General features: G+C 41.6%; 1 protein-coding gene across 1 annotated transcript in view; it reads right to left on the bottom strand.

Annotated features, from left to right (window-relative positions):
- The window catches only part of NOTCH2 (notch receptor 2), a 176,283-nt gene that overhangs the window by 49,214 nt on the left and 111,941 nt on the right, over positions 1-15,128 (bottom strand). Inside the window, exons 6-10 of the mRNA XM_044001826.1 lie at positions 8,645-8,878; positions 7,004-7,159; positions 6,042-6,230; positions 3,533-3,646; positions 2,568-2,681 (exon numbers count right to left, since the gene is read on the bottom strand). Of these exons, the coding sequence (XP_043857761.1) occupies positions 2,568-2,681; positions 3,533-3,646; positions 6,042-6,230; positions 7,004-7,159; positions 8,645-8,878 (807 nt within the window). The remainder of the gene's footprint in view (positions 1-2,567; positions 2,682-3,532; positions 3,647-6,041; positions 6,231-7,003; positions 7,160-8,644; positions 8,879-15,128) is intronic.

The raw sequence follows: 15,128 nt of genomic DNA on the forward strand, positions 1-15,128 counted from the left end.
CAAAATCCCCAAGGGTCAAAGTCATCAGGGAGGGAGGCCTACTCTGTAATGAAAGCAAAGCAACTCGGACTTAATACTCCTATCCCATGGGTTTGCTAATGCAGAGACTTAGCAGAGAACAGATTTAGCTGCTTAAAACTGTGTGTGTGTGTAAATTAAATTTGCATAGATCAAGTTTGGAAAATTTAAATCCCACTTTTATCAATGATTAAGCTAATTTCGGAGTTACTCTATTTTTATTTTTGATTAAACATTACTGAGCAATTCGTTACTAACATATAAAGTTTGGGTGTTCCTATTCCCTCATCACTAACCCACTGTACCCTTGCCAATCAAAAGTCAGGTTGGCTTATTTGGGGTCAGAAGATAAGTCTTAGTAACTATCCTTTCACCCTTGCCAGTCCTTTGTTCTGTTTGTATGTCTCTTACATGCATTCCTCCTTTTTCTAGCCCAGTTGATAGCACCCGACCAAGTTCCTGTTACTTCATATCTGGAATATTGCATGTTTTCTAATGGGTCTCCCTGTCACTAGTCTCTTCCATTTCCAAACCATCCTACCTACCTCTCTCAGATAAACCTCCTAAAAATACCGAATTTACTGTGTCACTTTCCTAAACAAAAACCCTCAATTACTCACCATGACTTTAAAAAAAACTTATTTATTTGTTTGTTTGTTTATTTATTTTGCAGGGCAATGAGGGTTAAGTGACTTGCCCAGGGTCATACAGCTAGTAAGTGTCAAGTGTCTGAGGCTGGATTTGAACTCAAGTCCTCCTGAATCCAGGGCCGATGCTTTATCCACTGCACCACCTAGCTGCCCTCACCATTACTTATAAGACAAACTCTTTAGCATGCCATTTAAGGTTCCTCACCCTCTCATATAACCTTATCTCCAACTGTTCCCCAAAGAGAGTGAAGTCTGTGCAGTGCTCAGATATTCTCAATGTCCTGATATGTCAAACTCAGTCTCAAATTCCTATTTCATTTATGCAATTCCTCTCACTGAGAAATGTTTTTCCACTTCCTCCAAACCCTTTCCATCTAATTCTATCTGATCCTATGTATCCTTCAGCTTAAGTCTCACCTCTTCCACCAGGAGGCCTTCCCTGCTCAGCTACAGTAACCTCCCTGTCCTCTGAGCTCCTGCCTTCTATAACAATCCCTTATCACTTACCCAGGCGCTGTAGTAAATTGTTAGCTAATGATTTCATATGTGTGTGTGTGTGTGTGTGTGTTATGTCCTATCTTCCCAACAAGATTGTGAACTCTTGGAACCAGCGACCACACTAATTTCACATTTCTTCCACCTCTCCTCTGACCATTCCTATAGCACTATGCAGACAACCAATGATTACCTGTTGAATGAATGAATGTAAGAGCCACCAGGATTAAAGTGAATAAAGAAAAGGGTCAATTGTCCCCAAGTAGCTCAGAGCAGGCAGCAGGTCCTTCCCACCCCACGTTCAATGGCTCTGATATGAACTCTAAGAGCCTATAAGAGTGCCTCCTTCTCTCTTTTAACATAAATTCACATTTTAGAATTCTTCTCCAGTGAATCTTGTCCTGGGGGACCAGACATGAGGGCATCAGCTGAGTCTCTCCCTAACTGAAGACTCCAGAAGAAAGCACTACAGTGGCTCATCTATGGTCACAGGGTCGATAAAGAGCTGGCTGGAATAGGAACCTGGACCCAGTGCTCTCTCCCCAACACCATGCTGCCTCTCTGCTCTGACTTTGTTTGTACCGATATCAGCGCACTGCAAGGTAGGGGTCAGGATGTTCACAATGACTAGATTCTCTAGGAATAGAATAATATTTTTTAATTGTAAAAAAGTGAGCCTATTTGAATGCAAAGAAAACAGAATATCTTCCCACACTCTCAGGCCATCAGAGACCAAAGATGGTGGAAATTTGCTTTCCCAAGTGATCTGGAAATGCCATTTTGTGAACTTAAGGGGTTTGTAGGAAAACGCAGGAATGATCAAAAAAGGAAAAGTCTCACTGTCAAATAGCCCCAATGGGTGAAAAAACAGCTATTAAACTTAAACCTCTTCATTTATACAAAGGAACAAACAAGGTCAAACAGTCAGGTCAGTTGGAAACTCATTACTGCCAAAACCTAAAGAAGGATGCTGACCAAGGGACTATCATTCAGGAAGGCTATTATCATCTAAGAGAAGGTAGATTGCCACCAAGGGACTCCCACTTGGGCAGGCTGTTATCATGGAAGAAAAGATAGATAAGTCCACCGGATGGAAGCAATAGGAAAAGCGTCCTTCCCAACTTGCTTTTCTTTTCTTTTTTCTTTTTTTTTTTTTCAGTGAGGCAATTGGGGTTAAGTGACTTGTCCAAGGTCACACAGCTAGTAATTGTCAAGTGTCTGAGGCCAGATTTGAACTCAGGTCCTCCTGAATCCATGGCCAGTGCTCTATCTACTGTGCCACCTAGCTGCCCCCCAACTTGCTTTTGTTGTCCATGTGGGGAAGCCACCAGAGGTGTTCTCCTAGTTTTGCTCAGGGGCATTCACAAAGGGTACAACACAAAGACAGAAGGCACAAAGCTCTACCTGTAGCACACTGGCATTCATATCCATTGGGATGGTCAATGCATTTTGCACCATTTAGGCACGGCGTGCTGGAGCAGTCATCAATGTCAATCTGGCAGACTGATCCAGTGAAACCTGAAAGAAACAAAGGTGGTGACCCAATGAAGCCCGAATGTGACTCAGAGGGTGACGCACTCCTGACAGCATCCTGGTTCTCCCTCTCATGTAAGAGCCCGGGTAAAGGTTATGGAAAGGACAGGAACAAAGTCAACTCACACTGTCAGGGATAATTAGAGCTCTTCTGACCAAGAGGCCACAGAAATCATTGGCTTATGCTAATTGGGGGAGAAGTTGGGTCATGAACACCTGTGGTTGTTCTTGGGCACTACCAGTTCCTGGTATAAGGCCTCCAACTCCAGGTAAGGGAGAGAGATTCAAGGGAGAAATACCCCCACAAGGAAGAATGATTGCTCCAGGTGCAGGAAGCAACCACCCTTTGATGAAACAATGGGATAAATCAAACCATAAGGTAAATGACTTGGCATGAATTCATGTCAGAATTGGGGGAATAAGGAGGAAGTAGACTTCCTTAGAATGACTGCTATATTTTCTGCCTTTGGAACCATAGGTAAGGAAATGGCTGAAGAACTGATCGTACATGAAACCACAAGAATACGAATTGAGGGAAAATCAAATTGTGAACAACATACAATGGATGCGTCTGTGAGGAGTGGGTTTCCTGAAAGACACAGGGATGCAGAGAAGTCCAGGATCTTATGAATGAACTTAAAAGCTCCATCCACAAGGGACTCAGAAGATGAATGAGTCACTGCACTGACTTTTCACCAACTTTCACATACATACTCCTACTTCTGCTCATTTTAATGAGCTCCTAAAGTCCATCCTACATATACCTTCCTCCCTCCATCTGGTCGGTTGGCTCTGCATCTTAAGAGGAAATTAGGACAGGCATCGGGGATACTTACCAGGGGGACAGACACACTGGAAGCGGTTGACTTTATCCAGACACTGTCCGTTGTTCACACAGGGGTTGCTCTGACACTCATTTATCTCCAATTCACAGTGCACACCTTTGAAACCTGAACACAAAATGGACCACAGGAAAGGCTCAGAAGGGAGTGGACTCTGGGTATCCAACAGTGCATCAGAAAGCACAATAGCTTCAGTGGACAGCTATAGCTCCGATAAGCAGGCGATGGTCAGACAAAGAGAAAAGGGATTTGGCCATCAAAGTCCTGGTGGCACATGCATTCTAAACATTTGGGTAATGAGGGAAGAGTGAAGATAACTATAGCATTGTGATGAAGGATGATGAAGGTGTGGGACAATAACTGATCCACCATCTCAGAACGAAGAATGAGATGACCTTTTTAGGAATCTAATCCCCATCCTTATAAGACTGCTCTCCACAGTCTAAAGGCAGAAGATCTTTCATCATATCCTTGAACAGACTGAAGAGAAAAGATCCAAGAAAATGTATGTCTCCAAAGTTCTTTTTTGGTCTTATAGCTCTCCAGTATTTGCATGGGTGTGAGCGTGGGTGTGTCTTCTGGTTCTCTGATGACTTCACTCATTGTCCTGCTGGCTCAGGGGATCTATACCAGATATTTGGAACATACAATTCTTTCCATAGCAGCCTAAGCTTTCTTTTCTTCAGTTTTTTTGATCATATCTTTTCAGCAAGGCAGTGTGTCCAGAACCAAATGCATCACTCTTAGAGCATGTGACAATCTACTAGTCTTCCACAGGACATTAAAAGTGAATGTTGGGGTGGATAGTTAAGCCATTTGGTGTGTCCAGTGCCCTACCTGGACATTCAGACAAATGCTAGGCCATGGAGCATCACCACCACACACTCTGAGAACTGGTTTTGGAGGCTGACGATACTACCCAAAGACCAGGTCCAAACCTGAGTGTTCTCGGCAAGGATGAGGTAAGAACAACCCCCCTCCTAAATCTGCCTCTCCCTCTCCCCCTCTCTCCCCCCCCCTCTCCCTCTCCCCCCCTCCCTCCCTCTCTCTCTCTCTCTCTCTCTCTCTCTCTCTCTCTCTCTCTCTCTCTCTCTCTCTCTCACAGCATGTGCCTGAGGGAGTGGTATACTCTGACATATAACACTTCCACACCCCTCAGGTTCAACAGCATAAGCCATCATCATTAAGATTTTACTTTCCTTTCTGGGGACACAGGAAATAAATCTGGAAATAACACCAGAAAAGGGAAGCTGGACTTTGTCTTATGCAGGTGATAACCACCTAAAAAGCCATGGCTCAGGGCGCTGAGGGGCATTTCTGTAAACTGACAAATATCTTAGATTCACAATGTGATGGGGATTCTCGCTTGCCCTCATTACAAGAAAAACACCATTTGCTATAGTGAAAACCACTAGGAGATGTAAAACAAATCTGCTAGTTTAGTTATTATACAAACCTGAATTTTTATATAATGAGTGGTTTTTGTTTGTTTGTGGGGCAATGAGGGTTAAGTGACTTGCCCAGGGTCACACAGCTAGTAAATGTCAAGTGTTTGAGGCTGGATTTGAACTCAGGTCCTCCTGAATCTTAGGCTGGTGCTTTATCCACTGTGCCACCTAGCTGCCCTGGGTGGTTTCTTAACCCATTTTCTGTCATGGACCCCTTTGGTACAGTTTAGTGAACCCAATGGACCCCTTCTCAGAATGATGCTTTTAAATGCATAAATGGGTGGATGAAGGGGTGAGGGGAGAGAGAGAATTTGGAACTGAAAAAAAACTGAATGAAAAATATTTTAATGCACAAATTAAAATTCATATTAATAGGACTACAAAGGAAACTGGTTATACTGAGAAAGTTTTCTAAAAAATATATGAGTATATATACAGACATACATAAGAAATAAAATACAGATATATATATGTATATATATATAAATATATGTGGGTGTGGGTATATATGTGTGTCTATGCACACACACACACACACACACACACACACACGCACACACACACGTTTGTGAACCCCAGGTTAAGAACTCTTGACTTAAAGGGAATCAGATCAATGTTACTTGGACAAATTATTTTTCTGCTTCTACAGCTCACTAATGCAGAGGTCTTTTAAGTCCTTTTGGTAGAGATACTGACTTGTCTCCTGAGGCAGCAATAGGCAGGATTTATTGTCAAAAATAACTAGGTAGGGGGCAGCTAGGTGACGCAGTGGATAGAGCACCGGCCCTAGATCCAGGAGGACCTGAGTTCAAATCCAACCTCAAACACTTGACACTTACTAGCTGTGTGACCCTGGGCAAGTCACTTAACTCCAATTGCCTCACAAAAAGAAAACAAACAAAAAAACCCAGGTAGCCAGACTGCCCGGGATACTGTAGGGAACAGACACGCCATTACCATCACCTGAATTCTGAGGGTCACTGGGCACTTCGCGGGATGTGACCACCCACCCGTTCCTCCTTGGAGCCCCTTGTCCGAAGGACCTTGCCCTTTACCTGGCATGCAGAGACACGTGAACCCTCCGATCTTGTCCAAGCAGGTGGCATCATTCTGGCAAGGATCTGAATGGCACTCATTGATGTCCATCTCACAGCGGGGGCCGGTGTAGCCCTTCAAGCACTCACAATGGAAGGCACCTTCTGTGTTCACACATTTTCCCGCATGTTCACATGGATTACTATTGGCTAAAATAGAAAGACACAGATCATAAGAATGAAAGCCCTTGGTGGGGGGGCACATTCCACCAAATGGAAAGAAGGGGATGGGACTAAGGACTACAGGACCATTTCAGAAAGACCTGAGCTCTCATCCAATCCCTGCCAAAGATTTGCTATTAGGAGCAAGGCCAGTCCCTTGAAGGTTTGGTGACTCAGTTTCCCTTTCAGGCTCTATAAAACCAGGGCGGGACAAACACCCTTCATGTGCCGCTCCACTCTATCTATCTGCTCCCCCACCCACACCATCAGGGGTCTTTCCCCTCACAGTCAGACGTGGGGCCACATTTGCTCTGCTGACAAATCCCCAAGCAGTGAATGTATGCCGAGTTTCTCACTAGATGTGGGCATGAAACTCTTGAAGTAGAGTCTGTGCTCATACTAAAGGGGGCCGTGCTTCCCTGCTTTATATAAAGGACAAGATGATGATGGTGGTGGTGGTGGTGATGAGCTAACGTTCACATAGCACCACTATGTGCCAGACCCTGTGCTAAGTACTTTACAATGACTATGTCATTTGGTCCTCGCATCAACCTTGTGAGGTAGGTGCTGTTATTATGTTATAATGGGATAACCCCATTTTACAGGTAAGGAAACTGAGGTAAATGGGTTAAGTGACTTTTCTAGGTTCACACAGCTATTAAGTATCTGTGGTTGATTTGAACTCGGGTCTTCATAACTCTAGGCCCCCCAATCTGTACACTATGGAGCCCCCTAGCTGCCCCCGAGTCACACGTACTCACCCATGGCACATTCATCCACATCATCAGTGCAAGCGGCCCCCTTGTAGCCTTGTGGACAGGTGCAGATGTACTGCCCATTCAGGGGGTTGGTGTCACACAGCGCCCCCTTGTGGCACGGGTTGCTAATGCATGCATCATCCAGGTGACACAGAAGACCTGGGGCAGGAAGAAGAGGGATGGGAGATCACTGTTAGAATAACAAGAGGGTGTAAGAGCTCACATCTGGCCGAGGACACAGTGATCATCCAGTCTCTTCTAGAAGACTTCCAAGGAGAGGACTCGCTCCTTCCTGAGGCAGTCCCTTCCACCACTTTTGGATGCTCTAGCTGTTAAGATGTTGTCCTAAAAACACACTTAAATCTGTCTCTGCAACTTCTCCCCACTGTTTTTAAGTTCTGACCCAAAGAATGAAGACCAAGTCTAATTATTTTGCTATATGACAGCCCTTCAAATCCCTGACGACCACCATCATGACCCCTTAAGTCTCTACACAACAGGAAATCTCTCGCTAAACCTGGTTTGGCCCTGGAGGCCACTCTGGGCCCGACAAGGAAGAAACCAGAGCTTCTACAAAATGTTCCTCACATCCCGGAACCTCTGTCCTCAGATAAGCATGGATTTATGGGCATGAAAGTGATCCTGACTAAGGTGAGCTTTCCCAGGCCACCTCTCTGAAAAGGAAGACCTCCCTTCAGCCCTTCTCTGAGGATTAGGAAATGAGCCAAAGTTGAGTTTTCACTAGAATCCTGATCCCTGGTAAGCATGCGGACCTTACCAGACCAAGGAGAGTAAAGCTAAATAAATGGCATCCGGCTAATTCTAAGCAGCTGTCTCAGAGCGTTGGTGTTCAGGGTCTGGGAGCCTGAGGGTTTCTGAAGAAGACATTACTAGGTACCCTCGTCCACCAAACAAGAACAGTCACCTGGGAACCGGATTTTCTGGTCTGCCATGCGCTTAAGGACACATGAGTAAGTCTCCTGTTGCAAAGCTGGAGGTGGGGCCTTCAGAAAAGCATTCATAATGAAATGTTTCACAACTGTTCTCTCTTCCTAACCTTTTCATCCGCTTCCTCCTCATCTAAAAGCTATTCAATTAGCAGTGGTTTCAGCTGCTTTAATTTCCCATATAAAGGCTCCGGTGGATGACGACGGAGGGCTGAGATGCTCTCAAATTCAGCCTTTCGTGATCAGACCTCTTATTTTTACTTGCTTTTTGTTGGCAGAGTCTAGTTTAATGAGAGCACTGAAATAGATTTCATGTTGGGATCAAGACTCTAAGTCCCTTTATCACTAATAATTATTACTTTTTATTCACAAAGAGTTTTTTAATCTTTTAATTTCAAGGAGATGAAAAGATACTCTCAGAAATCAGTAGTTACTAGGCTTGTTTTTCAGCAAGAGAAAATGAGCAACAATGAGCAGAAATGAATAGTCCTCAATCAACCCCAAGTCACCTGGGGGGAAAAAAAATCCCCAACCTCTGAGTTCCAGCACTGTGTCTATGAGACCCCACTTCAAGAAGGAAAGTTTCAAATGATCTCCACTTAAAACTGGCCTTTCCAGCCCTTTGGAATCACACGGGACAAGCTCTGAAAACCCAGATACTCCCTTCCCAGCTAAGCAGACTCCCTGTTCTTCTTACCTGCCTTTCCTTCTGGGCATGTGCAGGAGAAGGAGGCCACGCGGTCAATGCAGGTGGAGCCCGGAGTGCAGGCGGCAAAGGCACAGTCATCAATATTCTCACTGCAGTCATCACCACTCCAGCCATTGACACAGACACACCCATAACCCCCATTGTGGTTGGTGCAGGTGCCACCATTCTGACATGCATTGGGCTGTAGTTGGCACTCGTCCACATCCTCTGTGCAAAACTGACCTAATGGGTAAAGAACATGGACACCAGGGATATTATTTCCAAGTGGTCAGGACCACGTTGCACTGTAGGCACTTGTCTTGTCCCCACCACCATTCACCACTCAGGTCGATCAATAAGTATTTATTAAGTGGCTACTATGTGCCAGGTATTGTATGAACTTATAAAAACAGTCCCTGACCTCAAGGAACTTACAGTCTAATGGAGGGTGAAAGGAAGTAACAGGCAAATAACTATGTACAAACAACATCTACGCATCTATCTATATGTACACATACATGTGTATATGTGTTCGCATGTTTGTATCTCCACATACATCTATATATGTATGTGTTCATGCACATATATATGTATGTGTGTATGTATACACACACACATGCGTATGTGTACCAAAATATAAATTATGGTATTTTATGGCAGGAAAGCCACAGAGGAACAGAAGTAGATTCCATTCCCTAGACATTCTGGCATCATGGGAATTTGACAGGCTAAAAAAAATAATCACAGCTGACATCGATGCAATGTTTACATTTGCTTATCTGATCCTCACAACAAACCCCTGAGGTAGGTTCTACCAGCATTATTATTCCCATTTTACAGATGAGGAAACTAGCACTTAGCAAGGTTAAGTGGCTTTCCTAAGGTTACTCTACTGGGGAAGGAGGGAAGAAAGGATAGAGGGAGGGAGGGAGGGAGGAAGGGAATAGACATAAAATTCAGGAATCTTTAAAATATGGAAGATGCCCAGGAATCACACGCACATGAATAACAAGAACAGGTTGAAGGATAATTAGGAGATGAAGAAGAAAGAAAACTTCTAAGACAAAAATAAAAGGCAATTATGGAAATGAAGGTTAATGTGAAAAAACCCTGGCACTTTGGGGCCTAGAACACGGAAAGGCGGAGGAGTCTGGTCTGAGCACGTCCACAAGGACAGAAAGGATAGAGGAAATCCACTGAGCGGAAAGGGAGATGGATGGTCAGACTGAAGCACAACATGGTGGCGTGTCCAAAGCTACTATTGGTGGGCTAGGAGGCTAGGATAATGTCTACTCCCCCATGACCAAGACAAAGCAGACATAGCTTCAAATGAAAGTTAAGGAATTTTAAACAGTGGTAGAAAGAAATCAGACAGTCAAATCACAAACTCTAAAGCTGATGGATGGTCTACTTCATATCAGATCTTTAAAAGACCAAAGCATCACCAGAGGGGACTTTTTGACTTCTAGGGTCAAGTTCAATAACTTGAATACAACAAGCACAGAGCAAATGTTTGTTGAATTAAATGAAATCTTAATATTTGTGAGCTATGACATTAAGTTGGACATAAAGACATTAAGGACCCCTTGAAGCCTATTTTTGAAGGACTCAGAACCAGATCAAAGAAATATACACAAGATCTCTATTATTAAAGGATACTAGTCCTAGAAAAAGTCCACTTAAATTGAATCCACTTAAAATGGGAATCAACATTCCATGGTAGTTTTTTTTAAAAGGCATCATGGGGATTTTTATCTTGAAAAATGAAATTCATATTATGTAAATAAGTTTGTTTTATATTTAACAAAACTAAGGTTACAATTCCAACTATGTACTAATGGAACAAAGAAAAGAGGGTAGGTTTTTTTTTTTAGGTTGTAATTTTCCCAACAAAATCAGATGACAAAAAAATCATAATAAAGATGGTGATTGTCACAAAATTATTCAAGGCTTCATAAATTGTCCCAAAGTCCTCTGCATCTATTAATCCTCTGATATTCAAAACCTTCTCTTCTGATTCACTTAGAACAATCAAGAATAGACTTGCAAAGACTAACTGGCAATGGGTGAAGACAGACTGTTAGAGGCTAGCTTTAAGACATTTGAGTGGAAGCTAATTTTTAAGTGGCCAGTTCATAAGTAAATATTTTTTATATTATTATGATTTTGACTCCCCTACACAAAAATGCAAGGATGTATAATATGTTGTTCGACCCACTCATTCTTTAGGATTAGATTATTTAGTTTCTGATTAATTTTTAATTTATCTTTCCATTGCTCTTTATTACATGTAATTTTTATTGCATCATGATCTGAAAAGGATACATTTTACACATATTTCTGTTTTCCTGCATTTGATTGCAAGGTTTTTATGCCCTAACACATGGTCAACTTTATGTAGGTGCCATGTACCACTGAAGAAAAGGTATATTCCTTTCTATACCCATTCAGTTTTCTCCAGAAGTCTATCATAGCTAACTTTTATGAAATTCTATTCACCTCATTAACTTGTTTCTTATTTTGTGGATAGATTTATGCACCAGGGATGTGCAATGTGGCACACTGAATGAAGAGTCATCCTCAGAGTCAGGAAGACCTGGGTTCAAGTCTCAGTTGTGACACATACTAGGGCAACATTACCCTTGGAGAAATCACTTAGTTTTTCATGCCCCCAAATAACTCATTAAGCTACATTCTGCTCAACTGCTGATTTGCACTGATTGAGAAAATTTCTTTAACCTGGAGTTCCCCACCTCGATGGAAACACAGGGAGTGGTGACATAGAATAACATCACTCCCAGGGTGTGGCTAATGAATACTCCAATAATAAGGACTCCTTGAATTCTACCACCCCTAGTCTAGTCTACTGTAACTCCATTCTCCCCCCATTTCCCAATATCCTCACTCCACAATAGGAAAGCACATGATGTTTCAACTCAGAAAGCAATCATTCTGCAGCATAGAGATAGCACAAAAATTCAGTCAATCAAGAATTTTCTGAGCAATTGTGTTCAATTAGAGGTCAAACAAAAATTACAAACGCTGAGAGAAGGGAGAATTTTCTAGAATAAATGTGGAAAAGGCAAATAAGGCTTAGCAGCCAACACAGGGAACCAGGGCAAGCTCTTAAGGTAGTGACTGCTATGAAGCAAAGCTTTCCTCTGTTATTCTCCTAGCAGAGATGCTTGCTTAGACTGCCAACAGCTGTGTTTACTAGGATTCGTGGGAGATTTAGAAATGAAAATATGACAGGGTATCCTGAGTGGAGAGCTGCTGCAATATTGAAAGTTTCAACAGAAATAAGACTTTGATATTGATGCTGACTCAATGTTTTCATGTTGCCCCACTAATTTAATTTAGCGGTGATAGCTAAGCAATTGAAGTCTCACTTCCTTTTTGTCTAGATGTAGAGTGGTCAAAGGCATTGTTCAGGACATAATGAATATCTTTACAAATATCTCCTAAGAATTTTCCACTTGTTCTAACCATCATTTTGATATCTCATAATGATATAACAAAACTAAACAAGTTTCAGAATGGGAATTTGAGGAAAAAAGAACTATTATCCAGGATAAGAAGTAAAATCTTGAGCAATTTGCTTCATCTTTCTGTAGTTGATTTTTCCATCAGTACAAGATGAAAAGGAATGAATTAAAATACTAATCCATAGGGGGCAGCTAGGTGGCGCAGTGAATAAGGCACCAGACTTGGATTCAAGAGGACCTGAGTTCAAACCCAGCCTCAGACATTTACTAGTTGTGTGACTCTGGGCAAGTCACTTAACCCCCATTGCCCTGCAAAAAAACCAAAACAAAACAAAACATGAATAGATTTGCTTGAAATAATGAAGAGCAAAATGAACAGAATCAAAAGATTGTTGTATACAAAATACTAATCCATCATGCGAGGTTACTGATGATGATTTGTGAATTCTCTCAACTAATGCTTTGTTTTTATTGAAAAGTTCTTGACAATTTTCTTGTATGGTTTGCTGCATTATGGAATTCAGTCAGTTTGATGCATCATGGTCTTTGAGGAGATCTCTGATCCTTAAATTATCTCTGCACATCCCATTTTCAAGGTGTCACTCTAGAATTCACATTTGTTTTTAACAGAATTTTTACCCTCTGAGTTTCTTCTGAGAATTTTCTTCCATCTCAGTAATTCATCCCAAATCTGATGATTTCTCCTTAGCAGCTTCTACTTTTTTGGAAAAGTCTTGTCTTGTTTTGTTTTTAATTGTGTATTCAAATTTTCCTACTCTTCCAACTGGGTTTTCAAAATTCTACATTAAGAGTTAGTTTCTGTGCTTAGAGTAACAAAGTCTGACCTTATTTCATTCTCAAATTCTTTTATGAATTTTATTTTTTCATTTGAACAATTCTTTAGTATCTATGTTCTCTAGATGAGCCATAGTATTCTGTCTTTCATTTGTTTCACTTTTCTTCTTATTATTTTTCTTTGAACTTTTGCTGATTTTCACTTCTATTTTCCCTTTTATATCTTCTTGTGTCCTGGACTTTTCAAGTTTGTGCTATTTCTCTGTGTATTCCCAGCCTTTTAGCTTTTTTCTTGTATTTTCTGTTCACTTTTTCATTCACTCATTTATTCTTTTCTCATGCAGACACATAAAAACAAGCACACACTAGGTTGCTGGATGGGGAGAGAGAACCACTTAGCAAATACAAAAGGCATTACTTCAGGAATGAGACTGGTCTTTGAAGAAAAGTCGTCAGAACTGAATATACCATATCATTCATTGAAAAGCACAAATCAGTTATTTCACAGACTGATATGAAAACTAGAGGTGCGGGTCACTGTGCTGTCTTTTAAGTATACCTTCAATGTACATTACAAATCGCCTAGGGTGGAAGAGTTCCCATTCCAGAAGACTGGTCCCATTTGGCCTTATTTCTGTAAGGGTCCTTTTTCTCCTGCATCCAGCTCTACCAGAACATTCTTCATCCAAAGGCAGAGAAACAAAAATCAATTGCTTTTTCCATAGTGAAATGTTTATTTACGTGATTCATTTCCTTCATGTCATCATCTGCCAGTGCAAGAGAATACCAATACAAACTCATCTCTGAAATGAAGAGGTTGGATTAAACGCTCTTTGAGGTCTCTTTCAGATCTAGATCACTATTTGTACAGAAGAGAAAAATTATTTGTTTTGTGACTAACATGGCATCCAAGTAGAAGCCTACGCAGGTTTGCATACAAAATTAAGTTCAAACCAAAGTTAGAGATCAGAGACCACAGGGCTGGTATTCACTGAAGTCCTTTCATTCGCTGTTTAAAAATACCTATTAAGCATTTTTTATGTGTAATGCATAAGCCTAGATGCCAGCAGAGATACAAAATAAGTAAAGTGCTGTATGTGGCCCAAAGAAATTTACAATTTGGGACATACCTAGTGCAGTGCTTTGTGTCGTAAAGAGAGGCAAAGATATTCTTCAAATGACTGCTAGCCTCAAGAAACTTACACAATCACTAGAGAGACAAGGTATACATTAAAGAACAAAAAAAGCGAAATATAGGGAAGCATCAGGAGAATGATGTGGCCAGTAAGGAAGAGGACATGCTCGATTTGGGCAGGAGCCATTGGGCCTAGCTGGATAGAACTTCAACTGGGCACTGAAGATTGGGAAGAAAGAGAATATTCCCAGCTCAATGAGCATCCTAATCAAAGGCAGGGAGACAAGAACGAGTGTGGCTAATGTGAGAAACAGCAGAGACCAAACGGAGTAGAATGGAGGTAAGAAGCAAGAGACAAGGTTGGCGACTCTCCATATGAAGACTGAAAGTCCGGAAACTTAGTTTTCAATAAGTACGAGAACACAAATTACTTGGAAAAGAACTCCATGTGTAATAAGAATTACTGGAAAACTGGAAAGTAGTTTGGCAGAAATTAGTTGTGGGCCAATACCCAGGCAGCTGGCATTGAGCAATGGACCCAGCATCAGAAAGATCTAAGTTCAAATCCAGCCTCAGATACTTTCAAGATGTGCAACTCTGGATAAGTCACTTAGCCTCTGTTTGCTTCAGTTTCCTCAACTATAAAATGAGGATAATAATAGTATCTACCTTTCAGGGCTGTTGTGAGAAGATCAAATGATAATACTAATTCTCTTTCCTCCATTACTATATCATATCCCTCCCCCCAAAATTCAGAAGAGATATGCAGCCTAAATATAAAGGTCACACCAGAAAAAAATTAGAAGAGAATGACATCATGTATCTTTCATAGATATGGCTAGGGGGGAAAGTTCTTAATTAAGTTAACAAGGGCTAAAGATGATTACAAAAGAGAAAATGGATAATTTCAATTACATGAAATTGATTTCTTTTGTGTGGGGGACAATGGGGGTTAAGTGACTTGCCCAGGGTCACACAGCTAGTAAGTGTCAAGTGTCTGAGGCCAGATTTGAACTCAGGTACTCCTGAATCCAGGGCCAGTGCTCTATTCACTGCGCCACCTAGCTGCCCCCAATTA

Source organism: Dromiciops gliroides, chromosome 4, assembly GCF_019393635.1.
Source record: "Dromiciops gliroides isolate mDroGli1 chromosome 4, mDroGli1.pri, whole genome shotgun sequence".
Taxonomy (NCBI): Eukaryota; Metazoa; Chordata; class Mammalia; order Microbiotheria; family Microbiotheriidae; genus Dromiciops; species Dromiciops gliroides.